Here is a 22,690-nt window from a genome sequence, read left to right as displayed (position 1 = left end):
TTGTTATTATTTTAACAGATGGCATCTCCCTATGTTGCCCAGGCTGATCTTGAACTCTTGGTTCAAGAGATCCTCCCATCCTAGCCTCCCAAGTAGCTGCAACTACAGACAGAGGCCACCATGTCCAGCTAGCACTTCATGTATTTCTTTTCATTCCATTTCTGTAAAGCATTGCCTGTTATTTTATGCATCTGCATTCTCAATTTATATACAAGTTTATTCCTGAATTTTTTTGGGTGACAAAATAATTGCTCAAGGCTGCAAACTCTTCATAAAATTTATATACATATATCTGAGCTTATTTAACCAGTCTTTATTAGAAATTTAAACTCGTTGAAATATTCACTATAATAATTTGTTCAATGAATATTTTTTCCCATTCAGTTCCCCCATTCTAAATCCTTATGCTTGATTTTAGAAGTAAATTTATAAAATCAAAGAATATGATCCCTTTGAAGTTTTTAAATATACACTGCTAAATTGCTTTCCAAAAGTACATCTAGCCTTTGGACAGCAGATGTATTATGTGGTAGTTTCTATAGTATGCTACTGTTTTAAATATCACACTCTAAAAAAATTTAATAATCTTGTGACATATCAGTAGAATTTCTTCCCTTTTTTTTTTAACTAAAATCATTACCTCATTTTGCTAAGCTAATTATATAAAAATTTAGAGAAAAAGGTGCTCAAAAATATCTTAGTCTTGTTTTCTCAATAAAAATGTGGCATTTATTCTAAATGTATGCTTTTTTAGTTTTTTTGCTTTTCCTTCCTTATAAAAAAACTTTATTAAATATTAACAATTTATATCTCATAAATAAGTAATATCATTTTGCCTTACATTGTGTCAAAACTTCAGGATATATCTAGTTTTCTTATTAAAGATATTTTGTTTTCTTGGGTTTTCCCAAATTATTACTTAAAGGTTGCAAACAATAGAAAATGTTCTTGGTGTTTTTAATTAAGGAGATAAAATTAAATTATTTTAACACAATTCTTCAAATTTTCTATTAACTTTTAAATCATTGTACATAAACTAGTGCATATCTTAAGTATGGCCACCAACCATCTTTAGTTATTTTTATTCTTAAAATACACAGTAATCACAGAAAATGGTTATAAGATTAGAGTTCAGTATAAATTAAACCATGGTTTAATTTAATGGCCACTTAATAGTTCTGAAAGGTTTGCATTTTACATCACATAATGCAAAAATAAAGATAACCACAGAGTACACTATTAGTGAATATTTATTTCTATCAATGAGATTGAAATTATTTTGAAGCATTTTATCTAAACTGAATGCTGATATTAGTTCCACTGTAGAGTACCTAACAATCTCCTCATCTTGACTTATTTTATCTAAGAAGCTTTTCAACAATTAAATGTAAAACCGAAAGTCTTTCAACCAATTCCTAAAGAGCTCATTAAGGTAGAAAGTTAAGAAAGGAAGTTCTATTAATGCAAAATCAAAGAAAGAAAGCTTCAACTCACTACTTCTTTTGCTGCTGCTCTCCCTCCCTACCTCTCCAAAACATTACCAGACGTAAAGAAATAAGTCAAAAGTTTGAAAAGTTTATGTCTGATAGATTATTCTCAGGGTCTACATAAAGATAATTTACACACAATTTATCACATTAACCCTTAGCATCATATGCATATATCATCATGCATTTTTACTCATGAGGTCTAAGTGATATCAATTTAAACATGACTTTTAAACCAACTTTTATAACTTAAAAGTTACTCTCTACAATATCTCAAAGTTTGCATATGATTTCTATATTGGAAACAGCACTGATGTGAAATTAGGACATAAAGGCTCTGCTTTAAACCCTGTTATCACCAAGCTATGTCACTTTGACCAATACCTAATCTCCGGTTCTCAGTTGACTCACATCTGTGAAATTAATATATTATGCTGGAAGATTTATCTGATGCCCCTTGCTCCTCTTTAATCTTACAACTCTAATCTTTTATATGCTAATGAAATCACCTACTGGTAAATCTTATGAGGTGGAAAATACCCTCTAACATGCAAAGATCCTTCTGGAATATACAGATGAAATGTAGCCATTCACAGGTAACCAAGAAGAAATAATGAATCATGTTGCTAACTACCTATTGGGATTTTTATATGTAATATAGCATAATATAATGCAATGTAAACATAACATAATGTAACATAACACACATAACACATACACAGGTATATTTATAAATATGGATGGATGTATCTCAGCCAGATAGCTCTAGGCTATAGAAAATACCAGAAAGATTGATACACATCTGAAAAGATTGCAACATTGCTTTTATATTTTATGATCCCTGTGTCATGGAATAAGAGGGTTTTTATATATAATAGTTGGCAATCAAGAATTGCATTCAAACATCATTCTGCTTTCCCTCAGGAGTTCACAAATAGAAAAATTCCATTACCTTTCCTATGCTGATATCTGGCTGCAGAAAGCGAAGGCAGTCTGAATAATTGGCATATGTTTTATTTAAGCTGTGCATAAAATCCCATGTTCCATTGGGGTTACAGTGTCGGAAAGCAACTCCTGTAAAGACATGAAAGATGCTGAGATCACTCAGTTGCCTTAGAATCAATTATCAAAATATAATGACAAGTAAATGTTTGTTTCAAATTAATCATTTCAGAAAAAGTCAATACCTTTATGGTTGAAGTCATAAATATAAGGAGGACACGGAACAGCTGATATTTTCCCCACTGTTCCTCTGGGCCAACAAATGAGTCCATCCCATTCAGGGAAACAATTACCTTCTAATGAAGAAAAAAAAAAAGTTAAACAAAAAGGTAGTTGAAACCAGAGAACAAATGCATTCAAAATGCAAAATTTCAGGTCATTGCCTATAGCAAAATTAAAACAAATTGGTAGTTTTAGAAACTAGATAGGATAGATGCGATGCAAATGTCCCAAAATTCATCTCTGTGGCTTCATCAAAGGTCCATTTGTAGGAACATTTGCTTTGCACACAAATTATTCCAGCATACTAGTTATGAAAGCTATAGCAATTAATTTATAAGAAACAATGGAAATCATTGTGAACAACTTCTGTAGTCAGGCTCTTCTGACCACCATAGTTGTAGCTACATTTTTACACTCAATTCTTGAAAACTGTTTTTAAAGAACATAACACCTGAAACAGTGCCCCTCACTGTTAAGTCCCAAGACTCAGTTTTCTCTTTTTGCCAATACTTTTAGCAATTTCCTTGAGTCTAGCATTCATCTCAAACAAAATTCTCATAAACTCTACTCTTCTCAAGATGAATCCAGAACTTCATCACTTCTCACAACCGCCACTGCCACCATGATAGTCCAAGCCACTTCAGGTCCAACCTGAATGAGTGCGACAGCCTATGACTGGTTCTCCTGATTCCAACATTTCTTTCTGCAGCACAATTTTCTGGGTGGCATTGAAGAACCTGATTCTCCCTGCCCCTCTTTCTTGTAGTTCTCAAGAATAACTATAGAATGTGCTGTAAATGCAACATGCTGAGATAAGGGCTGGAGAACAGCCTGGAACAGTCCAGGCTGTGTTCCAGACCCTCCCAGAAACAGGATATCTCCAGACATTAGCCCAGTGCACCGTGTATTCCCTGAGGTATATAACCAGGGTTGGGCTGTTTGATGGGGTCCCTCCGCTGTGATGTATGCAGCTCATGAGCAGCTGAGATTCCATCCAGCCCAGGCAGCTTTCCCGAGCCATGGGGACCAGTTGCCAATGACTCCTAGGCTTCTGGTTTTCCTTGCTGCCTACCTGTGGGTAATCAACCCTTTTCATATAACTTGCACGCTGAGTATTTTGCCTCGCTGGACTCAGGCAAGTTGGTAACTAGTGCACAGTGAATCTACTTCACACTTCCTTTTCTTTATTTTTGACATAATCACCCCAAATCCTTCAACAGCTCCCCATCTCAAAACATAAGTTTTTATAATACCTGAGGTATCCATAAGATCTGCCCTCTCCCTCAGACAGGCTTATTCCCTTACCTCCTTCATATTTTTACTCAAATGTCAATTTCCGAGTAAACACTCTCATCTAAAATTGCATCCCAAAATGTTCCTTATACCTTTTCCTGCTGTATTTTTCCCCTGAGTTCTCATTTCCTACCAATACTGGGTGTTACTTTATCATTCCTAAGTCACAGGATTTAAGAAACCTGAAGGTAGAGATTTTTATCTGTTTTGTCTCAAGCTTTAGCCATGTTCCTAAAATGCACCTGGCACTTGGTAGAGGATTAACAAATATTCAGTGACAGTTCTCTGTGCTCTTCAGGACTCCTTTTGGTTAGTGATGAGCTAAACTTCCAAGAAGACAGCCTCTCAGCCAAATTATACCCCAACTTCCCAAAAAGAGATACCTTCAATGACTACTGTATTAGTTTTCTATCACTACTATAACAAATTGCCACAAATGTCACAGCTTAAAATGACAGAAATTTGTTTTCTCACTATTTCTGTAGGTCAGAAGTCTGCTGGGCTCAGCTGTTTGTCTGCTTGTAGACCCGTGAGACCAAAATCAAGGGCTGGGCAGGGCTGTATTCCTCTCTGGAGGTTCTGAGGTAGTATCTGTTTCCTGGCTCATTTGGGTGGATGGGAGAATTCAGCTCCTTGCAGACATAGAACCAAGGTTCCTATTTCCTTGCTGTAAGCTGTCAGCTGAGAACTGTTTCCAATGTCCAGAACCTACTTGCTTTCCTTGGCTCATGGCCCCCTTCTCCTGTCTTCAAATTAATCAAGGCAGATTGAGTCCTTCTCACATTTTTAATATCTCCTCCTCTCTCATTTTCTGCTGCAACTCTGATTCTTTTGCCTTCCTCTTCCACTTTAAAAGGCCCATATGATCACATGGAACCCACCCAGATAATCCAGAATAAGCCCCCCCATTTTAAGGTCCATAACCTTAATTCTGTCAGCAAAGTCCCTTCTGCCATGTGGCACAACATACACAGGTATGACAGCAGGTATTAGGGCATGGACGTCCTGGGAGGGCCATCATTCTGCCACCACAAGTTCCCATTATAGCTCTCTCAATTTTTTAGTTGCCAGTTACACTAACTGTGCTGAGGATTATTGTTCTGGCTAATGTTCATGTTGTCAAGTTGTTTGTGCAGTTTTGAATAGTCAGCATAATAGAACCTCACAGAAACACTGATCTCTACAGAAAAAAAATTCAATTATGAACCTGAAATTAACTTATTAGTGTCCACCATATCACACAGAAACAAATGCTTGATTTGCTATGTGCATTACCAAGCAATAAGAAAAGAAAATTTCTTTCCAAGAACATTTTCATAGAAAAAGCCTTGCTTTGCTCACATAATAAAAGCCAGAGCTTTACATATCACAGGCAAGGCAGGAATCCATTCCACTGGTGCCTGCTTCTGGTGCACAGTTCCACCTGTCTCTCTTTCCACCATTATCTGCTTTGTTGTTTTCCTTCTCATATACAGAATGTAATGACTCCACCTCTCCCAACAACTTTGCCCTAAACCCTACATCTTGATATCTTTCAATTAGCCTTTTAACAAGTCACATGTCTTTATATATCTGGACTGGCCAGTAGATATGTGTCCAGTATCTATTGTATAATCTACATAAATTGGACCTGGACACACATTCTTGTTCCTTGGTAACTAGATTTCCCTCCAGAATGTATGCTGCCATGTCATGTGCTATTTTCTAGCAAAAGCCAATGGCCCATTTATTCTATAATTACATAGTGTTAAAACTGCTATGGAAATTTTTTTCTTCATGCTCTAAAAGGGAGAGTTTTCTAGTTCCCTACAAGATACCATCTCACACATGTACACACATGGACATACTGCCCAAACTTTAGAGAACAGACACTCCTCCAAAGTATTTCTGTAGATCATGCTTATTTTTCTGGTTGCTCTTTGACAAAGAGAATAGTAAATATTCACAAAAGGTCAAAAAAAATTGAAGAAGCCATGAACCTCACATAGAAAATAGAGTTTTTGGGGGGCAGTGCGAAGATGGCCGAGAGGAGGCAACACCGGAATGCAGCTCCCAGCAAATGAGAAGCAGAGGGCTAGAGGACTTCACGATTCCAAGTGAGGTGCCAAGTTCATTTTAGGGGGACTGGAAGGACTCTGAAAGTAGCCCAGAGAGGGAGCCAAAGCAGGGCAAGAGCCACCCAGGGAGAACGAACCAAGACGGGGTGGGGTGTGTCCCCACCTGGAACATGCAGCCAGCTCAGAGCGTCAAGGGACTTCACCCCCTCAGTGTTCCAATTTGGATCCTGTGCTTACCTCATCCCTCCTGCAACCCACAGTCCACGAGAGCCCCACCAGACTGAGGGGCACCGTGGGTTGTCGATGCAAATCTGAGCAAGCACTCCCTTCTTGTGCCGCAAGTTGTTGGTGGGACCTGGGCGGAGGTTTAGACTAGCGCCAGCAGGATGGAACAACCCATCCCATAGAAAGAGGCAGAGTTGAAAGCAGGGAAACAGGTCATAAGGCCTGGCAGTTCCCCCACGCACACACAAAACTCAAACTGAAGACCACATGCCAGAGAGCTTGGCAGTAAATACATGAATATGACCCCAATCAGGCAGATTGAGCTCAGGGAAGGAAAGATGCCATTGGGAAGGTGGGGGTAATTTCACCTGCAAACAAACCCCAAGGGAAGACCACCCACCCAGCAACCTGCCTGAATCCGAGGCAGCCCAGCATTGCCTCTATGGGCCAAAAAAGGTATAGCTCCAACTGCAACAGAAAGGACATCACTCAGAGATTTCTCCCAAAATCACCAACTTCAAAGATCAAAGGGAGATAAATCCACAAAGATGGGAAAAAAAACAGCATAGAAAGGATAAAACCATCAAAGATCAGAACACCTCTTCCCCTCCCAGGGATCACAATTCCTCACCCTCAAGGGAACAAAACAAGACAGAAAATGAGTGTGATGAATTGACAGAAGCAGCCTTCAGAAGTGGATAATAACAAACTTCTCAGAGTTAAAAGACCATGTTCTAACCCAAGTCAAAGAAACAAAGAACACTGAAAAAGGTTAGACAAAATGCTAACTAGAATAACCAGCTTAGATAAGAACATAAATGACTTGATGGAGCTGAAAAACACAGCACAAGAACTTTGTGACGCATGCACAAGTTTCAACAGCTGAATCGATCAAGCAGAAGAAAGGATATCAGAGATAGAAGATCAAATCAATGAAATAAAACAAGAAGGCAAGATTAGAGAAAAAAGAGTGAAAAGAAATGAACAAAGCCTCCAAGAAATATGAGATTATGTGAAAAGACCTAATCTACGCTTGATCGGCGTACCTGAATGTGACAGGGAGAATGAATCCAACCTGGAAAACACTCTTGTGGCTATTATCCAAGAGAACTTCCCCAACCTAACAAGGCAGGCCAACAGTCAAATCCAGGAAATACAGAGAACACCACAAAGATATTCCTCAAGGAGAGCAACCCCAAGGCACATTGTCGTCAGATTCACCAAGGTTGAAAAGAATGAAAAAATCCTAAGCACGGCCAGAGAGAAAGGTCAAGTTACCCACAAAGGAAAGACCATCAGACTCACAGCAGATCTCTCAGCAGAAACTCTACAAGCTAGAAGGGAGTGGGAGCCAATATTCAACATCCTTAAAGAAAATAACTTTCAACCCAGAATTTCATATCTGGCCAAACTAGGCTTCATAAGGGAAGGAGAAATAAAATCCTTTACAGACAAGCAATTGCTGAGAGAGATCGTCACTATAAGACCTGCCTTACAAGAACTCCTGAAGGAAGTACTAAACATGGAAAGGAACAACCAGTACCAGCCACTGCAAAAAAAGAACCAAATGGTAAAGAACAATGACACAATGAAGAAACCACATCAACTAATGGGCAAAACAACCAGCCAGTAACAAAATAGGATAAAATTCACACATAACAATATTAATGTTGAATGTAAATGGCCTGAATGCCCCAATCAAAAGACACAGACTGGCAAACTGGATAAAAAGTCAAGAACCAACAGTGTGCTGTATTCAGGAGTCTCATCTCACATGCATAGACTCACATAGACTCAAAATAAAGAGATGGAAAAAGATCTACCAAGCAAATGGGGACCCAAAAAAAGCAAGGGGAGCAATCCTACTCTCTGATAAAATGGACTTTAAACCAACAAAGATCAAAAGAGACAAGGAAGGGCATCACATAATGGTAAAAGGATCAATGCAATAAGAAGAGATAACAATCCTAAATATATATGCACCCAATGCAGGAGCAAGAGCACCCAGATATATAAAGCAAGTTCTTAATGACCTACAAAGAGATGTAGACTCCCTCACAATAATACTGGGAGACTTTAATACTCCACTGACAATATTGGACAGATCAATGAGACAGAAAGTCAACAAGGAGAGCCAGGACTTGAATGCATATCTGGACCAAGCAGACTTAATAGACATTTACAAAACACTCCACCCCAAATCCACAGAATACACATTCTTTTCAGCACCACATCACACTTACTCTAAAATTAACCACATAATTGAAAGTAAATTACTCCTCAGCAAATGCAAAAGAACAGAAATCATAACAAACAGTCTCTCACACCACAGCACAATCAAATTAGAACTCAGGATTAAGAAAAGCACTCAAAACTGCACAATCATATGGAAACTGAACAACTTGCTCCTGAAAGACAAATGGATAAAGAATAAAATGCAGGCAGAAATAAAGATGTTCTTTGAAACCAACAGGATAAAAGGCACAACGTACCAGGATCTACAGGACACATTTAAAGCAGTGTCTAGAGGGAAATTCGTAGCAATAAATGCCCACATGAGAAACAAGGAAAGATCTAAAATTGACACCCTATCATCAAAATGGAAAGAGCTAGAGGAGCAAGATCAAAAAACTCAAAAGCAAGCAGAAGACAGGAAATAACTAAGATCAGAGCAGAAATGAAGGAGACAGAGACACAAAAAACACTTCAAAAAAAATCAGTAAATCCAGGAGCTGGTTTTTTGAAAAGATCAACAAACTAGACAGACTGCTAGCTAGACTAATAAAAAAGAAAAGAGAGAAGAATCCAATAGATGCAATAAAAAATGATAAAGGGGAGATCATCACTGATTCCTCGGAAATACAAACTACCATCAGAGATTACTACAAACAACTGTGTGCACATAAACCAGTAAATCCGGAAGAAATGGATAAATTCCTGGACACTTGCACACTCCCACGACTAAGCCAAGAAGAAGTTGAAACCCTGAATAGACCAATAACTAGGTCTGAAGTCGAGGCAGCAATTAATAGCCTACCAATGAAAAAATGTCCAGGTCCAGACCGGTTCACAGCTGAATTCTACCAGATGTACAAAGAGGTGCTGGTACCTTTCCTGTTGAAACTATTCCAAACAATACAAAAAGAGATAATACTCCCTAACTCTTTCTATGAGACCAATATCATCCTGATACCAAAACCTGGCAGACACACAACTAAAAAAGAAAACTACAGGCCAATATCCATGATGAACATTGATGCAAAAATCTTCAATAAAGTACTGGCAAACTGAATCCAATAGCACATTAAAAAGCTTATCCACCATGATCAAGTAGGCTTCATCCCCGGGATGCAAGGCTGGTTCAACATATGCAAATCTATAAACGTAATTCACCACATAAACAGAACCAAAGACAAAAACTACAAGATTATCCCAATAGATGCAGAGAAGGCCTTCAACAAAATCCAACAGCCCTTTATGATAAAAATTCTCAATAAACTAGGTATCGATGGAATATATCTCAAAATAATAAAAGCTACTTATAACAAACCCACAGCCAATATCATACTGAATGGGTAAAAACTAGAAGCATTCCCTTTAAAAACTGGCACTAGACAAGGATGCCCTCTCTCACCACTCCTATTCAGTATAGTATTGGAAGTTCCAGCCAGAGTAATTAGGCAATAAAAAAAAAATAAAGGGGATTCAATTAGGAAAAGAAGAAGTCAAATTGTCCCTATCTGCAGACGACATGATTATATATTTAGAAGACCCTATCATCTCAGCCCAAAACCTCCTTAAGCTGATAAGCAACATCAGCAAAGTCTCAGGATACAAAATCAATGTGCAGAAATCACAAGCATTCCTATACACCAACAACAGACAAACAGAGAGCCAAATCATGAGCAAACTCCCATTTACAACTGCTACAAAGAGAATAAAATACCTAGGAATACAACTAACAAAGGACATAAAATATCTCTTCAAGGAGAACTACAACCACTGCTCAAGAAAATAAGAGAGGATGCAAACAGATGTAAAAACATTCCATGTTCATAGTTAGGAAGAATCAATATTGTGAAAATGGCCATACTGCCCAAAGTAATTTATAGAGTCAATGCTATCACCATCAAGCTACCATTGACCTTCTTCACAGAACTGGAAAAAAAAAAATTTTAAACTTCATATGGAATCAAAAGAGAGTCCGCATAGCCAAGACAATCCTAAGCAAAAAGAACAAAGCTGGAGGCATCATGCTACCTGACTTCAAACTATACTACAAGGCTAAAAAAATCAAAACGGCATGGTACTGGTACCAAAACAGAGATTTTTGCAAATCAAAACCACATTGAGATACCATCTCAAGCCAGTTAGAATGGCAATTATTAAAAAATCTGTAGACAACAGATGCTGGAGAGAATATGGAGAAATAGGAACACTTTTACACTGTTGGTGGGAGTGCAAATTAGTTCAACCATTGTGGAAGACAGTGTGGCAATTCCTCAAGGATCTAGAAATAGGAATTCCATTTGACCCAGCAATTCCATCACTGGATGTATACCCAAAGGATTATAAATCGCTCTATTATAAAGACACCCACACACGTATGTTCATTGCAGCCCTGTGTACAATAGCAAAGACTTGGAACCAACCCAAATGCCCATCAATGATAAATTGGATAAAGAAAATGTGGCACATATACACCATGGAATACTATGCAGCCATAAAAAATGATGAGTTTGTGTCCTTTGTGAGACATGGATGAATCTAGAAACCATCATTCTCAGCAAACTGACACAAGAACAGAAAACCAAACACCACATGTTTTCTCTTGTAAGTGGGTGATGAACAATGAGAATACTTGGGCACAGGGAAGAGAACACCACTCACTGGGCTAGGTGTTGGGGGTGGAGGGGAGGGAAGGGGAGGGAAAATGAGGGGGAGAGGGAGGGCAGGGAGGATGGCGAGGGATAACACGGGGAGAAATGCCTGATGTAGATGACACGGGAGGCCAGGGGGATGGAGACAGCAAACCACCATGGCATGTATGTACCTATGCAACAATCCTGCAGGAGGCAGGATGTGCACATGTACAACAGAGCCCAAAATACAATAAATTTTTTTTAAAAAAAGAAAATAGATTTTTGTTTTGTTTTATTTTTTTGAGACGGAGTCTTACTCTGTCACCCAAGCTGGAGTGCAATGGCACAATCTTGGCTCACTGCAACTTCCACTTCCCAGGTTCAAGCAATTCTCCTATCTTAGCCTCCCAAGTAGCTGGAACTACAGGTGCATGCCACCATGACAGGCCAATTTTTGTATGTTTAGTAGAGATGGGGTTTCACCATATTGGTCATGTTGGTCTCAAACTCCTCACCTCAGGTGATCCACCTGCCTCGGTCTCCCAAAGTGCTGGGATTACAACCATGAGCCACCGTGCCCAGCCAAAAAATAGAGATCTTAACTAGCATTCTCTCCTTGATCATCACTGCCATCCTATGTGAGTAAATACTTTCATTATTTGGCAAGGATCTAATTAATTGACTAATGGCTCACCAATCTCTTTTCATAAATCAGCACCATTAATTATAACTCTGTAATTCTTTTTGTGTGCCAGGACAAACTAATTATGAGTGAAGCTTGTCAAACCATGACATTTACACAGAACAGTCTAAAATTGGGAGAATTTTTTTCTCTTTTCAAACAAAATGTGACCACACCTGGAATAATAATATTTTGGATCAATAATATTTTGGTCTTTGTTTTTTAAGTGCTTGAATAGTTTTATAGCTGAGTGTTTGCATTTATATATCCTTTTCTTTCTTTCATAAGCATTAGGGAAAGTTTTATGTTCTTATGTTCTTTTATTATAAAAATCTTTCATAAATAAAATAGAAAATCATATACTTAGAATTGACAGCTACTAATATTTTGTGATAATCTAATTTATTTTTGCTATAGATTTTTTAAATAAATTATAGACAGTCTGACAGCTCACTCCTAAATATTTTGATACGCATCTCTTGATTTTAGAAGAATGTAAAAATGAAAATTCCTTAAATTAGCTAGTGAATTCAAAATGTCATTCTAGTGTTTTACAATTTTAAAGTAAAGAACACTTGAGTCAATCTCTATATAATTAGATATTTTAATTGAAAGGTAAACCAAAGTTTGACCACATTTAATTCTGTCTTATTTGCATGGAAAAGGATGTCTATAAAAACAAGGATCTCAAAAAAGTTTTTTCTCTTTTAGTATATACTCATCTACATGCTTCACATCATTCACACCTTCACAAATTTTAGATGCTACCTACGTTAACCAGTTAATTTATTCTTTTATGTATAATTCATATGGTATGTGACTGATGCATACTTGCTTATCTTGGCCCATCCTATTTCCTCTTTTTCTCTTTCTGGACTGTCTTTGTGATGGTTAATATTAGGGTCAACTTGATTGGATTGGAGGATGCCTAGATGGCTGGTAAAGTATTGTTCCCAGGTGTGTCTGTGAGGGTGTTGCCAAAGAAGACTGACATTTGAGTTAGTGGACTGGGAGAGAAAGACCCACCCTTAATGAGGGTGGGCATCATCCAGTTGGCTAGAACAAAGCAGGGGGAACACGGTGGGATAAGTTGGCTTGCTGAGACTTCAGTTTCTATATTTCCCCTGTGCTGGATGCTTCCATCCATTTCTCCTACCGTTGGACATCAGACTCCAGGTTCTTCGGCCTTTGGACTCTTGGACTTATACCAGTGGTTTGCTGCGGGTTCTTGGATCTTTGGCCACAGACTGAAGGCTTTCCTGTTTTTGAGGCTCTTGGACTTAACTGAGCCACTACTGTCTTCTTTCTTCCCGAGCTTGCAGACGGCCTATCGTGGGACTTCGTTTTGTGACCATGTGAGCCAATTCTCCCTAATAAACTCCCTTTCATATATAAGTATATCCTATTAGTTCTGTCCCTCTGGAGAACTTTGACTAATACAATATTCTTACTTTCCCCTCATCACATCTAATTCCTACTTCTTTACTTTTAACATGAGATCATTATTCTTTCAGGAAGCCTTCTCTGATTAATTAAGATGCTTCTTCAATGGTTCTATAGTTATTAAAATATCTCTGTTGTTAGAATTATACACCATCCTGAAAGATGTCTGCCTTCCTTATTAAACCATTAACCCCATAGGGAAAAGACAGAATCTTGTTCATACTTTTCAGAGCTTACTACAGAAGTAAAACACTCTGGGCACATAATATTTGTTGAACTGTTAAAGGGACACTAAAGACGATAATATTGGCCTAGGTGATCTTGCAGCTCAACATTTTATAAGATATCCTAGAAAACAGCTTATTCAGCCATCATAGATAATAATGCTTGCATATTTTTTCATAACGATACATCTCCTTATTAGTAGATTTGCATCTAAGATATTAGGATCAGCATTCTTTAGAAGGTGCATGATTTCCCTTTTTAGGCACTATTAAACTAGCGATTCAGAAAACTTTTTCTTAGTAGAAGATACCTTCTAAGGCTATATTAACATAAAACCCTTCTTTCTTTAAATATGGCTTAACTGGCTATAAAGTAAAGGAATAAGTTGTAGGCTAGAAATATGGGAGCAGCAAGCACTACTTTTGGGGTTTAGCTTAGAGGCTTCTACTGACCTGTTTGCTTAGAGTTAGAGTTTTGTGGTGTTCAGGTAACAAAAGATGAGCCTGAGGCCTTATGGTGTGGAGAAATTGAACAGGAGACCCCTCTAGAAAGTCAGTATTCCCAACAGATGACACTTCTCTTGCTAGTGGGTGGACAAGAAATAAAACCATCCTTCAGAAGGAGATTGGTTTGTGTCACTCTTGGCTACATTTGGAGCTGGAATATAAAACAGTGGGGGGAAAATTCTTCTCTAAACATTTCTAACCACCAGCTCACATTCGTGTATGATCTAAATTTAGTTTAAATTGGACTTAGGTCAATAATTCATCTAGTCATCTTTCAGTTGAAAACACAAATTTTCTCTAAAAAATGCACTTTAAACGAGAGCCTCATTAGTTGCTCATCACAAATCCTTGGTCACACAAGGAAATAAGCCACCATGTGTGGTGGTCAGCATTGACCAGCAAAGTCTGTAGATATTAGAATTATCATATGCAGCATGTAAAACATGTCTGGGAATAAAAAGAAGAGATCTGAAATAATATTGAAGGAGGAAAAAACTATCAAAATTGAATATGAAGATTTTAGAAAATAAAAATATAATCAAAATTTACTAATGGATGGATTGAGCAGTTGTAAGACAAAGCTAAACAAAGAGTTGGCAAAGTGGAAAATATATTCAAAGAAATTACTGAAACAGCAGTAAAGAAACAAAGAAAATGAAAATATGTAAGATATTGACACACAGAGGGTAGTATGAGTGGGTCCCACATTTGTCTTCTTAAAATTCCAGAAGGAGATGAGAGAGAATAAAGGAGAGCCAAATTTCAAAGGCAAAATAACTAAAACATTCCCATCACTGAATAAAGATATAAATGCTCAGATTCAGGAAATCCAACGAATCTATACCTACGTACAGAGTGAAACTGCAAAATATCAATGTTAAAGAGTTATTAAAAAGAGCCAGACGGAAAAGAGCTAATCAGAAAGAAAGATTGAGAATTGATTTGTCAGTAATAACAATGGGAGATGTGTATATATATATATATATATATATATATATATATATATATATATCTTCAGGTGATAAAAGTAAATAATTTTTTTTTTTTTTTTGAGACGGAGTTTCACTCTTGCTACCCAGGCTGGAGTGCAGTGGCACGATCTCGGCTCACTGCAACCTCCGCCTCCTGGATTCAGGCAATTCTCCTGCCTCAACCTCCTGAGTAGCTGGGATTACAGGCACATGCCACCATGCCCAGCTAATGTTTTTTGTATTTTTAGTAGAGATGGGGTTTCACCATGTTGACTAAATAATTTTTAATGAAGGATCATATGTCCAGAAAAATTATCTTTCAAGGTTAACACAGAAATGAAGACATTTTCCGACAGACAAAAACTGGGATCACTATAAACATATTCTAACATAAAGATTCAAAAATAAAGAATATTTTATTTAAAAAAATTATAATAACATAAAATTAAGGTAGAACTAAAGACCATATAATTTGAAAGCAATTAAAGTATTTCAAACTGAGTATCTTATTTGGAAAAAGAAAGTGGATAATAAACTTTAAACTTTCTGAAATTAAATAAATATGAGGAAATCCAGGACTCGAATGCAGATCTGGACCAAGCAGACCTAATAGATATCTACAGAACTCTTTACCCCATATACATTCTTCTCAATACCACATCGCACTTACTCTAAAATTGACCACATAATTGGAAGTAAATCTCTCCTCAGAAAATGCAAAAGAATGGAAATTATAACAGTCTCCCAGACCACAGTGTAGTCAAATTAGAACTAAGGATTAAGAAACTAACCAAAAACTGCACATCTTCATGGAAACAGAACAACTTGCTTCTGAATGTAGACTGGATAAGCAACGAAATGAAGGCTGAAATAAAGATGTTCTGCAAAACCAATGAGAATGAAGACACAACATAAAAGAATCGCTGGGACACATTTAAAGCAGTGTCTAGAGGGAAATTCAAAGCAATAAATGCCCACATGAGATGTTTCTAAAATCAACACCCTCTCATCAAAATTGGAAGAGTCAGAGGAGCAAGATCAAAAAAAAAAAAAAACTCAAAAGCTAGTAGAAGACAAGAAATAAGTAAGATCAGAGCAGAACTGAAGGAGATACAGACACAAAAACCCTTCAAAAATCAACAAATCCAGGAGCTGGCTTTTTGAAAAGATCAACAATATAGATAGACAGCTAGCCAGACTAAAAGGAAAAGAGAGAAGAATCAAATACACGCAATAAAAAATGATAAAGGGGACATCACCACAGATTCCACAGAAATACAAACTAACATCAGAGACTACTACAAACAACTCTAGGCATACAAACCAGTAAACCTGGAAGAAATGGAAAATTCCTGGACACTTGCACTCTCCCAACTAAACCAGGAAGAAGTTGAATCCCTGAATAGACCAATAAAAAGGGCTGAAGTTGAGGCAGCAATTAATAGCCTACCGACTAAAAGAAGCCCAGGTCCAGATGGGTTTACAGCCAAATTCTACCAGACGTACAAAAACGAGCTGGTACCACTTCTTCTGAAACTATTCCAAACAATACAAAAAGAGGAAATCCTTCCGAACTCATTTTATGAGACCAACATCATCCTAATACCAAAACCGGGCAGAGAGGCAACTAAAAAAGAAAACTTTAGGATAATATCCATGATGAACATCGATGTAAAAATCTTCAATAAAATATTGGCAAACAGAATGCAACAGCAAATCAAAAAGCTTATTCATCATGATCAGGTAGGCTTCATTCCAGGGTTGCAAGGCTGGTTCAACATATGCAAGTCTATAAATGTAATCCATCACATAAACAGAACCAAAAACAAAAACCACATGATTATCTCAATAGATGCAGAGAAGGCCTTTGACAAAATTCAACAGCCCTTTATGCTAAAAACCCTCAATAAACTAGGTATCAGTGGTATGTATCACAAAATGATAAAAGCTATTTACAACAAACCCAAAGCCAATATTATATTGAATGGGCAAAAACTGGAAGCATTCCCTTTGAAATCTGGCACTAAACAAGGATGCCCTCTCTCAACACTCCTATTCAATATAGTATTGGAAGTTCTAGCCAGAGCAATAAGGCAAGAAAAAGAAATAAAGAGCATTCAATTAGGAAAAGAGGGAGCCAACATGATTGTATATTTAGAAGATCCCATCATCTCAGCCCAAAATCTCCTGAAGCTGATAAGCAACATCAGCAAAGTCTCAGGATACAAAATCAATGTGCAGAAATCACAAGCATTTCTATACACCAATAACAGACAAACAGAGAGTCAAATCAAAAGTGAATTCCCATTCACAATTGCTACAAAAAGAGTAAAATACCTAGGAACAAAAGTAACAAAGGATGTAAAGGACCTTTTCAAGGAGAACTACAAACCACTGCTCAAGGAAATACAAGAAGATGCAAACAGATGGAAAAATATTCCATGCTCATGATTGGGAAGAATCAATATCGTGAAAATGGCCATACTGCCAGAAGTAATTTATAGATTCAATGCTATCCCCATCAAGCTACCAAAGACCTTCACAGAACTGAAAAAAAACACACTTCAAACTTCATATGGAACCAAAAGAGAGCCTGCATAGCCAAAACAATCCTAAGCAAAAAGAACAAAGCTGGAACAAACAACAAAGCATCATGCTGCCTGACTTCAAACTATACTACAAGGCCACAGTGATCAAAACAGCATGGTACTGGTACCAAAACAGAGATATAGACCAATGGAACAGAACAGAGGCCTCAGAAGCAACACCACACATCTACAGTCATCTGATCTTTGACAAACCTAACAAAAACAAGCAATGAGGAAAGGATTCTCTGTTTAATAAATGGTGTTGGCAAAACTGGCTAGCAATGTGCAGAAAGCAGAAACTGGACCCCTTCCTTACACCTTACACTATAATTAACTCCAGATGGATTAAAGACTTAAACATAAGATCTAACACCATAAAAACCCTAGAAGAAAACCTAGGCAAAACCATTCAGGACATAGGCATAGGCAAGGACTTCATGACTAAAACACCAAAAGCAATGGCAACAAAAGCCAAAATAGGCAAATGGGATCTAATTAAACTCCAGAGCTTCTGTACAGCAAAGGAAACAATCATTAGAGCGAACTGGCAACCAACAGAATGGGAAAAAATTTTTGCAATCTACCCATCTGACAAAGAGCTAATAACCAGAATCTACAAAGAACTAAAACAGATTACAAGAAAAAAACAAACCCATTTAAAAGTGGGTGAAGGATATGAACAGACACTTTTCAAAAGAAGACATATACGAGACCAACAAACATATGAAAAAATGCTCATCATCACTGGTCATTAGAGAAATACAAATCAAAACTACATAGAGATACCATCTCACAGCAGTTAGAATGGTGACCATTAAAAAATCTGGAGACAACAGATGCTGGAGAGGATGTGGAGAAATAGGAACACATTTACACTGTTGGTGGGAGTGCAAATTAGTGCAACTACTGTGGAAGACAGTGTGGCAATTCCTCAAGGACCTAGAAATAGAAATACCATTTTACCCAGCAATCCCATTACTGGGTATATACCCAAGGAATTATAAATTGTTCTATTATAAAGACACATGCACACGTATGCTCACTGAGGCACTGTTTACAATAGCAAAGACCTGGAACCAACCCAAAAGTCCATCAATGATAGACTGGATAAAGAAAATGTGGCACATATACACCATGGAATACTACACAGCCATAAAAAACAATGAGTTCATGTCCTTCATAGGGACATGGATGAATCTGGAAACCATCATTCTCAGGAAACTGACACAAGAACAGAAAACCAAACGCCACATGTTCTCATAAGCGGTGGTTGAACAATGAGAACACATGGACACAGGGAGGGAAGCATCACACACTGTGGTCAGTTGAGAGTGGCTAGGGAAGGGACAGCAGGGGATGGGGATGGTGGGGAGGAATAATGAGGAGAGAAATACCAGATATAGGTGCTGGGGGATGAAGGCAACAAACCACCTTGCCATGTATGTACCTATGCAATAGTCCTGCATGATCTGCACATGTACCCCAGAACCTAAGAGAGAGAGAGAGAGAGAGAGAGAATATATATACATGTATGTGTGTATATATACATATATATATGTATATACACACACACACACATACATGTACCCCAGAGCCTAAAGCAATATATATATATATATAAAACCTAAAGTACTATATATATATATATATATATGAGAAAAATTTCTAGGATAACCACTAAAAGAATTAAATATAATACATATCTTCAATACTAGTTGGGGGTGGCAGGGGATGGAATAAAATGAGAAAAAGGTCTCAATCAATCCAAAAAAGAGTTGGAGCTGCAGAAGCGGAAGAGAGAGAAGAAGAGCTGGTGAAATAGAAAGCACAAATAAGATATTAGAATTAAACTCAAATACTGTATGTTAGTAATTACAATTAATGTAATTGAGCGAAATTCTTCAGTTAATAGACAAAGATTATCAGAATGCATAACTCTATAGGTGTCCTGTTTGTAAAAGATACTCCCGAAATCTAAGTATACAGAAAAGCTTAATAAAAGTTTAATAAAAGAATGGAAACATGAGTTGTTAAAATTTAATGAGTACAGAGTGTCAATTTTAGTTGGGAAATTTCTGGAGATTGATTGCACAACAATGTGAATATACTTAACACTACTGAAAAGTACAATTTAAAAAAATTTTAATGGTAAATTTAATGTTATATATGTTTTATCACAATTAAAACATTTTTAAAGAACTAGAAAAGATGTAAAAGGCAGATACCAAGAAAGAAGAAAACAAGTGTTATTTGTTAAATTTTCATAATATAATAATTTTAAGTTGTACATATTTTTTAAATATGAAGGAAAAGTATCCTAGAGATAAAGAGGGCTACTTCCTATGTATAAAAGTTTTAATTCACCAGGAAATCTAATATTTCTAAACTTAAATATACCTCATATATTTTCAAAATATATGAAGTAAAACTATCTGATAAATTTTTTGATGAAAAGTTGAAAACTTATCATAGTAGCATATTTTAAGATATAATTATATATATATATATATATATCAGGAAATAATAGGTCAAGCACATTTTTTTAACTTTTTACTTTTGTTGTACATATTTCATGTTACACTCTACATTGTTCACTATTCTAGGTGAGATGATACATGAAATATAGAGGAACATTATTTATAAAATACTCAAAACCTTTCAAGTTTTTGCTCATAAATTTCACCAGATGCTCTGAAATAATTTGCATCCATGGGCACAAATTTCATTTCTTCCTTCATAACACCCACAATATGTAACAATTATAAGTAACTCACCTAAGCATGGCAAAAGATGCAAAACCAGAACATAAAAATGGAATGCAAAAGAAAAGTAACACATTTACATGGTAGTTTATAAACAAGCAAAGACCTGAAAAATGAATTTTAGCAATTAAATTCAATTTTTTCCATAAGCCAAGGTTGTATTACCTTACCTACAAATCATGTACAAATGGGTCAAGCACATTTAAAAAATCATATGGATGCAGAATATATGAACCACCCAACTAATAAGCTTAATGTAGTGGACACTGTAAAACATTGTACTCAGAAACTAGAGAATATACATACCTTTGAAGACCACAGGGAACATTATCAAAATTGACAAGAATATAAGCCATTAGGTCTCAACGCATTTTTAAAACTCAGTATCAAGCAGACCACATTCTCTGATCATAAACATTGTGAAATCAATCACAATTATTTTTTAGTATTTAGAGAGGTATGAAGTAGATTTCAAACTGCACATTTTATAACCGAGGGAAAACTTTAAGATCATTTTCTGCTGCATTCATTTGGGAAGGCAGGGAGCAAAGCAAATAACACCCCACTTTCAACTTGAATTTAGAACTAATTAAGAGATTGCATAAAATGTCAGGCAATGGAAATAAAATGGTATCATTTTACTAACAAAAAAGGTTTTTTGGAGAACATGGTTTAGGTATATAAATGGGCTTGCTTATGTACTGCTTTAAACTGAGCTTACTACCTAAACCTGCAGGTAATGTCCAGAGGGACAGAGCCTGCTCCTCCAAGCTTACTGTATGGTCAAGGGCAAATCAGTATGCATGCTCTCTACAGGAAGACAAATTCTGAAAAAAGGACTAAGGGATAGGCTGATGTGCACATGCCCAATTGCTATTCTCAAACTTACTATCAGGCAAGTCACTCCTTCCACAGAGAGGGAAAAGCATGTGGAATAGAGATAAAAAGAGTGTCATTATTCTGCTACACACCCCTCCGCATGGAAATGTGGATTGACTGATACGGATATCCCTAACACTAAAGAAGGAGGGAAATTTGCTATCTTTACGAGAACAGATAGGAGGTACAAGGGGAGTCAGTTTTCCGGGCATCTTTACCTCCCTCCTGGAGTTGAGCTGTGATGTTGAGTTCACATTGTACTTTTGCTTTCAGCACAAGGACAATCTGCTCCTCTATAGTAATGGTGCCATCAGAATCCAGCTATAAAAATGAACAAAATACAAACATTTCCATCATGGTTTTTAAAGCCAGGATACAAACTTTCATTATTTTACCTTCTAATCTAATTGAAAATGAGTTTTGATATCAAGCTGTTTGAAATAGACCTTTACCTGAATCAAAAGTCAAAATCCATCAATGCATACGATTTTAGAATAACTTTACTTTTACCTGATTAGCCTTTTAAAAAATCTTATACCAGAAAAAGTGAGAAAATTTTAATATAGTTAGTAATTATATTAGAGATAATAGACTTAAAAAAAAAAGAGATATCACATTGAGAAAAAAACAAAAATAATTATATTACAAATAATATACTACAAAAAATAAAATAATGTACAAAGAAAAAAATAATTTCCTGCAATGATATGCTTTCATCTAATATAATACAAACTACTTAGTACCAAGAGTGGTTGGTACCAGAGGAACAGAATCTTAAAGAAGAAACAGTCTGTATTTATCACCTACACCTGTGTAACAAAACATCCCAAAATTTTGCTGTGGTTTAAAACAACAAACATTAATTTGTTTCACAGTTTGGGAGATTCTTAGCTGGGTGGTTCTGGCTCAGAGTCTCTCATGAAGCTACAGTCAAGACTCTGGTCATCCTGATCAATCAGCACTCCTGACTCCCTGGCTGCTCCCTACCTACCAAGTTATCCTTAAAAACTCCAATCCCCAAATGCTCAGGGAAACTGATTTGAGTAATAATAAAACTCCAATCTCCAGAAAGAAAAAAAAAAGACTTTGGTTATGGATGCTGTCATTTAAAGATTTGTCTAGACTAAAGAGTGTGCCTTCAAAATGGTCTATTCACATAGCTATCAGCAAAGGAGTCTCAGTTCTTCAGGGGTAATTGGGAGGAAGCCTTAATTCCTCACCTTACGGTTCTCTCCAAATGGGTGCTTAAGTGTTTTGATAACATGACAACTGGTTTCCCACAGAATTCAGATTCCAGAGAGAAAGATGCCTTTGATGACCTACCCTTAGATGTCACTCATGGTCAATTCCACCATATTCTGTTTGTTACAAGTAAGTCACCAACTCTCACTCAAAGAGAGATCAGTTAATCTTCACGTCAAGTACCAAAAATGTTGTAAATATAATCTTAAACAACCACAATTTTCCACATGTGGTCATCAATTTT

General features: G+C 36.7%; 1 protein-coding gene across 1 annotated transcript in view; it reads right to left on the bottom strand.

Annotated features, from left to right (window-relative positions):
- PTH2R (parathyroid hormone 2 receptor) overlaps positions 1–22,690 on the bottom strand; it is a 103,060-nt gene that overhangs the window by 53,477 nt on the left and 26,893 nt on the right. Inside the window, exons 2-4 of the mRNA XM_017546749.2 lie at positions 21,423–21,525; positions 2,675–2,785; positions 2,440–2,561 (exon numbers count right to left, since the gene is read on the bottom strand). Coding sequence (XP_017402238.1) covers positions 2,440–2,561; positions 2,675–2,785; positions 21,423–21,525 — 336 coding nt within the window. The remainder of the gene's footprint in view (positions 1–2,439; positions 2,562–2,674; positions 2,786–21,422; positions 21,526–22,690) is intronic.

Source organism: Cebus imitator, unplaced genomic scaffold, assembly GCF_001604975.1.
Source record: "Cebus imitator isolate Cc_AM_T3 unplaced genomic scaffold, Cebus_imitator-1.0 Scaffold191, whole genome shotgun sequence".
NCBI classification, from domain to species: Eukaryota; Metazoa; Chordata; class Mammalia; order Primates; family Cebidae; genus Cebus; species Cebus imitator.
The sequence above is the reverse complement of the archived record's forward strand: the minus strand, read 5'-3'. Positions and strand labels throughout refer to the sequence as shown.